We start from the raw sequence: 9,455 nt of genomic DNA, 5'->3' as shown, positions 1-9,455 counted from the left end.
AAAATAAATTATTAAAAAAAATAATGATAATAGTTGTGTAATTGAAGAATGAATGAAAAAATCCACAAACAAATCAATATTTATAAAATAAATAAATGACTTATATAATGAAAAAAATAATTTGAGAAAAAAGAGAGAGCGAAAAATAAACAATAATGATAAAAATAAAGTTGGAGTCTACGTTGTGGGTCAGTGCACCTTTAACTGCTTGAAACTGGCAATGAAATTGGTGTAATGTTTTTTTATTATTCATCTATCGATTCCAATTATAGTTCACGATGTAATTGACTATTCTTATAAACTAAGGGGCATCAATCGCGATTCTATGCCCTTGTTTTGTAATGGTTGTATTTTGTTTCCTTTCGTTCCTTAGACTTCACAACCGTCATCAGTCTTAATGTATCGATTAAATTTATAGATGAGAATGCTTAAATCTGATTTTTTAATCTAGATTTGCTATTACCGAGAGAATATAGCATTACTATGTATAAAATTATAACATTACCAACCCAAATATTTATTATCTACATTTGAATTCCGTTCATCTCGAATAGTGAAGACAGGGTTATTTCGAATAATGCGAAATTTCGGATAAGAGATGGTGTAATGAAATTCTTAAATATTCATGTAAATTAAAATAAAATTGAAATTAATACTACAAAAACAAAAAAATATAGTATTGCTTTTGTATAGTACCATAGTAAAATAAATCCATATTTGGTTAACCTTTTTTGGGATGTGGGTGTGAGATGTGCTATTACTTTCTGCCTTGATGGCATCTGAATTTGTCAAACGTTGTCTGGTTAGTTATTTACTAGGCTTATTTTTTTTTAATTTCATGTATTATACGAGCAATTATTGTAATTGATAAAATTTAAAATTTCATTTCTCTAAGTTTTTGTTAATTAGAGTGATGTTGTGGCTAAGATTGTTTTAATAACTCATACTGTTTCCTATATTGTTCAGTTTTTTTGTTCTAATATTGAATTGAATCTTATATCTCATTAATAAGCAAACCTCCGTATCATTGTAAACAATACAGTTAAGCATATACTGATTAACAAAATAAATAGTAGTTCAGTCAAGATCCCAATGTAATTTCATTTTACTTACTGGAAACTTTTAAATATGGTACTTGCCAGACAAAAATCATAGTATATGATCCATGTATTTATTCTTAGGGGACATATGTACCAGAATAAAATAATTTTTATAAATTTCATTTCTTTAATATTAAAATGACATTGGTCGCAATTAGCATGTTCTACATTGTCTTTCGCTACGTCTTATGTTTATATCAAGTATAAAAGTGGACTCAAAATTGAGCCTTAAGATAAATAGGTTTCGAGTAATCCAGAAAAAAATATCTCAACAAGTCTCACTTTCTCCATTCCAACGCTTTAATTATTCAAATTTCTAAAAATTTTTGAGTTCAAAAGTAACTTATACTCTCAGTCTTTTTCTTGGTCGTATTTCTTAATCAATTAATTAATTTTGAAAAAAAAAATGTTTTTGTTGCTATGAAAATTCATACTTCAAATAATAATAATAATTCAATAAATAATAAGAAATCTGTGTATTTATTGATATGTTAGAATTGATATCAGAAAAGATCGGGTGCTCTCGGCTATTTCCGATTTCCTAGTCTATCTTGGCCAGTCGGGTAAAAAAAACCTTCTCCTTCTTTCAATAATTATTAAATTCTTTCATATTTCATATTTATCCGTTTTCTGTTACTGCTGACCATGAAAGAAGGCTAATTATTGCCAATAAACAAAAAATCAAAAGTTACGTTAACATTGTTGAAGCCAAGTTTAGTCAAAAACGTCACAGCCTTGGTGATATACACGTCTGATAATATCGAAAGTTTCGTACGATTTTTCGTTTTTGATCCAGGATGTTCACTACACGCACACCCACACCAATTTAAGGGACATGGTTATTTGAACTTATGGGACCTTAAAACATGTTTATTAATCGAAAACTAGAATTTGAAATTGAAATCATTACACTTCCCCTTAATGTATATTCCATTTATACCATTAAAAGTACTCCGAAGTTTTTGTGTGGTACACTTTTAACGCCAGACGACATCCTTACCAACTAGGCTGGAACAACAGATATTCGCAACATCCATTAGCATTGTAGAACAGATTCCCGGAATTGCTTCATTCATTGTGGATGTGCGTTACGTCTTGATTGTTTTTGTACGATTTGAACTATTAATGATTATTTATTAATTTATCGATTATAACTACAGATTATTAATATGATTATTATGAATGACGAGATAATATTTGCAGGACAGTGGACCCAGACGAGACGGAGTACGTCATAGTTGTTCATCGCGGAGAGGAAGCGCTGCAGAGCCTCTGCAAGGCGGGAGGGGAGATGCTGGGGGTCCAGAGGCCCAAGGAGTGGACTGTGACACCCGGGGGAGGGTCCAATGACAAGATCCATCCGCCACGTCGCGGCGACATAGTCGTAAGTATCAGCAGAACTTGTTCGTCTTCTGAAAAAAAAAAATGGTTACTTTAACGTTTCTCCATATAATACTGAATTTCATGGTGGCTAGCCAGTAATTGGAGCAGCACTTCGGTACAATAATGGAGTCTGAGTTATTTGAATAGTTTGAGTTATTTTTATTTATATTATGTATTAATATTAGTATTCAAAAAATATAAAATTGTAATAAATGATGGGACTGCGGGTGTGTGTTTGAGATGGATCGGGTTGGGAAGCGAACGAGCTGGCTGGTGCGTGATCTCGAACCGAAGGAACGCTACCATGTGGAAGTGTTCGCCGTCAACATCAACACCAACTTCAGCTACAGGTACGCAGCGGCCTCCAACGTCACCTACCGGAGGCCCAAGCCTCTTCCACTCCAGGACGGCAAGCAGGCTATAGCCGATTTGAGGAGGTCCGAACCCAGGGCAGCCTTCAGATACAAGGTGCGTCAGCTCTTAGTCATAGAGATACAATAAATCAATGAGATAAAATAATAAAAATAAAATAAATAAATAGAGATATTATACAATTAAATTTAACATATGAGGACTATTCTATCTAAAGTTAATATACTCACCACTGAAAAATAACTTTCTTTTTTTTAATTTAAATTCTAAATCAGTTTATTAAAAAACTTATTTCCTCTTACTAGTAAGTGTTACAAATCAATATCTAAATACAAATTTGACTTTTATAAATCACATATTGTTACCCTAAGATCAACAATGAAAAACATATAATGTAAAATGATTCTTAATCCATATATATTTTTTTTCTTAGGCGTGGAGACAAAGGATTTTTTTTTCCGACAAAGGATCCCTGAACCGTCCTAGGAGAAAAAATATATAGATTAAAAGCCATTGTGTTTTTAATTTTTGACCTTAGGGAAATATATGAGATTTAAAAACAAAACAAAAGTTTGATGCCCAAATGGAAAAAAATAATAAAAAAACATATGTCTAAAAATACTGAATTGCATGTGGAAGAGATTAATTATTTAAATATTTTTATTAAGCAATAATACTCTGTCTCAGATCAAATTGTTAAAGAAGGTACATATGAATTATAAAGAATACATTAAAACAATTAGCTGAAGTAGGGGACTTACATACATTATCCCAAAAACGTAGTAAAAAAAAAAATAATGGATCAAAAACCAACGTGTTGTAATTTTGAACCTTTAAAAAATATATGAAATTTTTAAAAATATATAAAACCGTGAAGATTGGTTTAAATTAATAAAAATTTAACTAATTTATATAAAATACATCCCATCTATTATTATATCATAATATAATATATTCCAATATTATAATTATAATATATTCTAACAGTTGATGTATTGACTTTTTATAGTATAATCTTAATATAGGAATGCCTTAAGGAGGTCGCTTCATTTTTTATATTTGCCAACATTTAAGGAACTGTAACTATTGAGGTTGGAGATACCAGTTTGATCTCAAATTTTAGAAAATTTAATCTAGTTTATCGCTGTGGCAGATAACTATGTATGCTACTTTAGCCGTGAGTCATCCCTGTGTTCCACCCAATCTCATAAAGTAGAGAAGAAAATCTGGCGGTTGAACGTGATCTTGAAAAAATCACCTCCTCGTATAGCCGTTGTTCAAAAAATAGTACTTTTCCCCCTTCATGGGTTGTAGATGTTAACATTGTTATTATAATCTAGTTTATAAATGTACAGAATAATATTTATCGAAAAAAATCGCCCTTTTTTCAGTTTTTGTCCATTTTGACCAAGAATACATGATTTTTTGATGTTATTTTTAAGTTAGATGGAATTTACAAACTGGCCTCTGTAGACCCAATAGTATTTGAGATACAGTTACTCAAATGTTGGAAAATGAATAAAAAGTGCTAAAAATGGAACTATGTACCTCCTTATTGATGCAGACCTCTCATATTCATTGTATATTCAACAGTTTTGAAGTTACCAGCTTGTGATTTATGGAAATCCTTAGGTAAGAGAGGCCGGAAGCCAATTGGAAGTCGGTGTGACGGCGTGTGGAAGCAGTGGCAGCGTCCTCGCTGAACTGCGCCAAAGAGGTTCCGCTGTCGGGGACAAAGCGACCATTTCCGGTCACGGGGTCCTCAGGGTGTCCAGTCCTCAGCAGGGGGCTGTCTTCGTCCTCAGGCTAAGGTTACCGCCCCACGTTCGCAGTGCGCATGTTCAGGTCAGTAAGTGTTGGCTGTATAATACAAGAGCCAGGAAGAAAAAAAGGCAGTTATCTCACCCCAAGTTTTGATTACTTTAATCAAAACTATGTATACTTAATAGTCTAAATTGATGAGGGAATAAAAAAAACTATGTATAGGTAGAGGGAATAAAAAATGGCGGCTGTTTCAAAACCTTAAAAAACACTAATTTTTCATTCGCAGCTAAAAAAACTACCAACAACACTAAAAAACCTAAGAGTATATTATTTAAAGAAGGATGAATTTTCTAAAATATTACCCTTAAAAGAGATATTTATATCCAATAGTTCTCGAGATATAGCTTTTATAAACCAACATTTCTTCAAAATCTACCGAAAGATTAGTAGTTAGTTATTTTATTTTGAGAAATCTATATCTCAGGAACTATGACACGTACAAATGTCTATTAGCAAATTAAAGCTTGTATAATGGACTATAAAGAAGTTTAATACCTTTACCTTCGTACGAATAGTAGTTTTCATGATATATGGTAAAATAAATTGATTTATGGTTGTTCAGACAATAAGTTTGATTTATGGAAAACTTCATTTCAGAAACCATTGGACGTACAGATGCTAGTTAGATTTACTATAAAATAGTTAATAATGTTTATCTTCGTAGGACTAGTAGTTTTTATGATATTTGACAAAATAAACTCACAAAATCTTAATTTCTAGTTGTTCCTATAAAATGTACGATTTTTGAAAAAATATATCTCTAGACCCATAAGACACGCATATGTCTGCCAACACTCAACATAAAGGAAATTTAACTTACTAGAAAGTAGTTTATGACACTTATCTTCGTAGGGGTAGTAGTTTTTATTATATTCACATATGAATATAAATTTGGCAAATGAAAATTTGTCCGAACAACTATAAATCAATTTATTTGAGCAAATTTCATGTAAACTATTACTCCTACGAAGATAAACATCACAAACTACATTATAGCTCATTAAACTAGCTTTAATTTGATTGCTAATAGATATCTGTACGTCAAATGTTTTAGAGATATAAATTTTTCAATATAAATTCACCAACTACTGATCTTTCAGTACGTCCCATGCAACATTTTTATGAAATGTTGTTTTTTAAAAAGCTATATCTCGAAAACTATTTAACATAAATAATTCTATTAGGGCTCTTTAAATGACGTTCTCTTGGGTTTTTTGTGTTGTTCCTACTTTTTTAAGATATAGAGCTCCGAATGAAAAATTAAATTTTTTTTTCGCTTTTAACCAGCCGCCATTTTTTATTCCCCCTACTTATACTTGCAGACTCATCAGTTTTGACTAGTAATTATACATAGTTTTCAATTAAGTAATCAAAAATTGGGGTGAGATAACTGCCTTTTTTCTCCTCTTGGGCTCTTATACTAACATGTAGAGGTGTCTTAGCAACTATGTTTCATATTTTTATAAAAATAAAAAAAAAATTATTTGATATGCAAAAAATAATACTTTTAGAATTACTCAAGGATAAAAATTTTATTTGTAAGGAAATTCAAAGTCACTACAAACGACGAATTACTAAAACCAACAATGGAAAAGGAAGAGTATAGTTAGAGATTTCTGGTAAACTTCATAAACTGAAAATTCATTGCAAAAAACATGAAAAAAAATCTACGTACCTAAACATTTTCCCCCCTCTTTATTCACAATTTGTCCAGACTTTAGACGCTCCTTCTAGTTTATGTTTAGCCTTTCTTATTCTTGAATCTAGATTTTGTGAAAAACGAGTGATTCTGTTAAATTTTTATGTATTAACAACAAAATATATCAATTATTAGGTTAGAAAATTAAAGAAATTTAATTTAAACTATTAATTAACCACAAAAATAAATGAGACATAATTATATGTAACCCTGGTTTGGCCTACTTCAAACGCCTACTATTGAAACAATAATGATTTTATTCAAATTATTGATATAATTTCCATAATGTATAATCAACAGAGTATCCCACAATACACGTTTTCAGCTCTAATTTCTTCAATTATTCAGTATTCTCCAGTATCCTCTATCAAAGGCTGATCCCGTATGCAGAACGAGAAATCGGACAGTACCAGACTGGCTTCAGGAGAGGGAAATCTACAGTGGACCAAATTCATACCCTCAGACTAATCATGTAAAGGGCCCATGAACACAAGACCCACCACTTGTTCCTGGATTTCAGGAACGCATATGATAGTATCAAGCGCTCTATGTTATATGAGACACTCAGAGAAATGAAGGTTCCTTTAAAGCTAATACGCCTTATAAAAATGAGATGTTAGGTGCAGAGTCCGCATACAGTCCGAACATTCTTCTGAATTTGGCTCAAATAAAGGACTAAGGAAAGGAGATGCTCTAGCGTGGCTCCTGTTTAATTTGATCCTGGAAATAGTAGTGGGAGAATCAGATCCAGAATAATGGCGCCATCTTCAACAGATCGGTCTAACTGTTCGGTTATGCGGATGACCTTGATATAGTGGCGCTATCTTTTACTGCGTTTACTGAGTCTTTCATGAGCCTGCAGAGAGCTGTCGCACGCATGGGCCTGGCTATTAATGAAAACAAAACGAAATATATGTACACCGGAGGAGCCGAACCTCAGGAGAGACAGGTTGTCGTAGGAAGCTGTACCTTTGAGAGGGTGGATGAATTTACTTACCTTGGATCTCAGGTCACAGCAACAAATAATGTTTCCACTGAAATAAAGCGACGGATCACAGCGGCTAACCGATGCTATTTTGGTCTGTTAAAACAGTTCTGGAGTAAGCTCATTAGCAAGAAAACAAAGGTCTATTTATATAAAACTCTAATTAGGCCTGTCCTAACATACGCCTCCCAGACATGGACACTATCCACACAGGATAGAAATAATCTGCTGGTCTTCGAGAGGAAGATCCTTTGAAGAATCTATGGGCCGGTAAAGGATGAGGGAGGCTGAAGAAGAAGAAGAAATAAGGAACGCTATGAGTTGATCCAGGATATAGACATTATGACCTTTGTTAGGCTTGGACGCCTTGGGTTGGCAGGATATATTACACGGAGTTCCCACGAAATGCCTAAAAGAGTCATGGAAGAAGAAATCCATTGTCCAAGAAGAGTCAGACGGCCCAAGTTCCAGTGGATGGATGGCGCACGAGACCTGCTTGGAGTCTGAAATTGGAAGGCAGCTGCCCAAAACCGACCCTAATGGCGTAGGCTCCTAGAGAATGCCAGGACCCGTCCCAGGGTTGTAGCGCCAAATGATAGACAATAAACAGGGTATCCCGCTATACACGTTTTCAGCTCTAATTTCTTCAATTTTTGGTATTTAGATTAAATTTATAAGAATTATAATCTTAAGAAAATCTTATTTATTCAAGATTGAAATTTTCACATTTTCTTTTCTCGGTCTTAGTTTAGGGGATATCATTAAAATTAGAGAAAAGTAAGAAAGTCTGATTGAATATCTCTTATCTAGACACTCTAAAAGTTATTTTATATCTATTTTATTTTATCCTAAACTAAACTATGAAAATTCGTATTTAATATCGCTAAACATAAATCAGAGTTGATTTTTAATAAAATATTTTTTCTAACTTTACTTGAAGCTATTTTAAATCCATGTTATTAATTATGAAACATAATGCCGGACAATATCTGGTTTATTTGGAATTAGGTTTGAGTATTTAGGTTCTACGTTTACTAGAAAAAACGAAATTAATGATAAAAGCGAAGTTCAAGGCGGGGAATTCTTGTTATTTTTCAATTTCGAAACTGTTTAGCTCACACCTTCTACCCAACAACTTGAAAGTTAAAATTTAGAGAACTATCCTTTCTAATGTTTTTTATTGGTATGAAACGTGGTCTCTTACTCTGAGGGAAGAACAGTGCCTTAAGATTTAAAAAAAAAAAAACAGTACCAAGTAGAGAGACGGAAATGCTTTATTCAGCCATACTACTTAAATAAATTGGGTTGCTATGAAACTAATTACAGCATACCGATCAATCCATGATTGGACATATATACACCACATATATTTACATGATATATTATTTATTTATCACCCTACCCTGTCTATTAGACAATACGGGTGTTCGCAGCAGTGGGTACAACTCATTGCTGCATATGACAAGCATTTAAATAGCTGTGCACACAGCTTTCTTTTGCTACAAAATATATCTTGCTCTTCTACTGAGGCCTTGCTGGTGTAGCTTATTCTCTCCTGCCCAGGGAGAAGTGAGTAGAGCCCACAGCTTCCTTCCACCCATACACGAAGGTCTAGTAGTGTGGGTAGTTTTCTTTCTTCATCAGCTCAGGAAGATCGCTCTCCGTCAGAACATAGAGTCCTGTTTCCCTTATCATCTTGGCTCTCAGTGCTTCATAGGCTCTCAGAGCTTAGCTCGGAAACTCCCATGCCCGTGAGGAACTATGAGATCCAGTAGTCGGGAAGGACCCACGTTGATTCTAGGAGTGAACCAACGGTAGGAAACTAGTACTTCCTAGGGTAGCCCCTTTTGAGCAATCCATCCACCGCCGGTTCCATTATTGCAAGGTTTACATGATAGAACAACAATATTTTTGTCTACCCTATCCTTTTACAAGCAATACTTTTCTATACACTTAATACAATATATTATAACCATTTTTTCTTCCATTTGACAATCCTATTCCATTTATCAGGCAATTTTGTTCTGCCTATTTCACTCTCTCGTACCTCCTCTCTCAGATCTGAAACCTACTCTTGATATGATAAACAAAT

General features: G+C 33.3%; 1 protein-coding gene across 1 annotated transcript in view; it reads left to right on the top strand.

Moving 5' to 3' along the window:
* The window catches only part of nord, an 88,542-nt gene that overhangs the window by 72,153 nt on the left and 6,934 nt on the right, over nucleotides 1-9,455 (top strand). Inside the window, exons 5-7 of the mRNA XM_014429814.2 lie at nucleotides 2,304-2,484; nucleotides 2,724-2,951; nucleotides 4,488-4,700. Coding sequence (XP_014285300.1) covers nucleotides 2,304-2,484; nucleotides 2,724-2,951; nucleotides 4,488-4,700 — 622 coding nt within the window. The remainder of the gene's footprint in view (nucleotides 1-2,303; nucleotides 2,485-2,723; nucleotides 2,952-4,487; nucleotides 4,701-9,455) is intronic.

The sequence above is a fragment of the Halyomorpha halys genome, unplaced genomic scaffold, assembly GCF_000696795.3.
Source record: "Halyomorpha halys isolate HHAL.00 unplaced genomic scaffold, Hhal_1.1 Scaffold36.1, whole genome shotgun sequence".
NCBI classification, from domain to species: Eukaryota; Metazoa; Arthropoda; class Insecta; order Hemiptera; family Pentatomidae; genus Halyomorpha; species Halyomorpha halys.
Note: the sequence above shows the minus strand (reverse complement) of the source record. Positions and strands in the feature narration are given on the sequence as shown.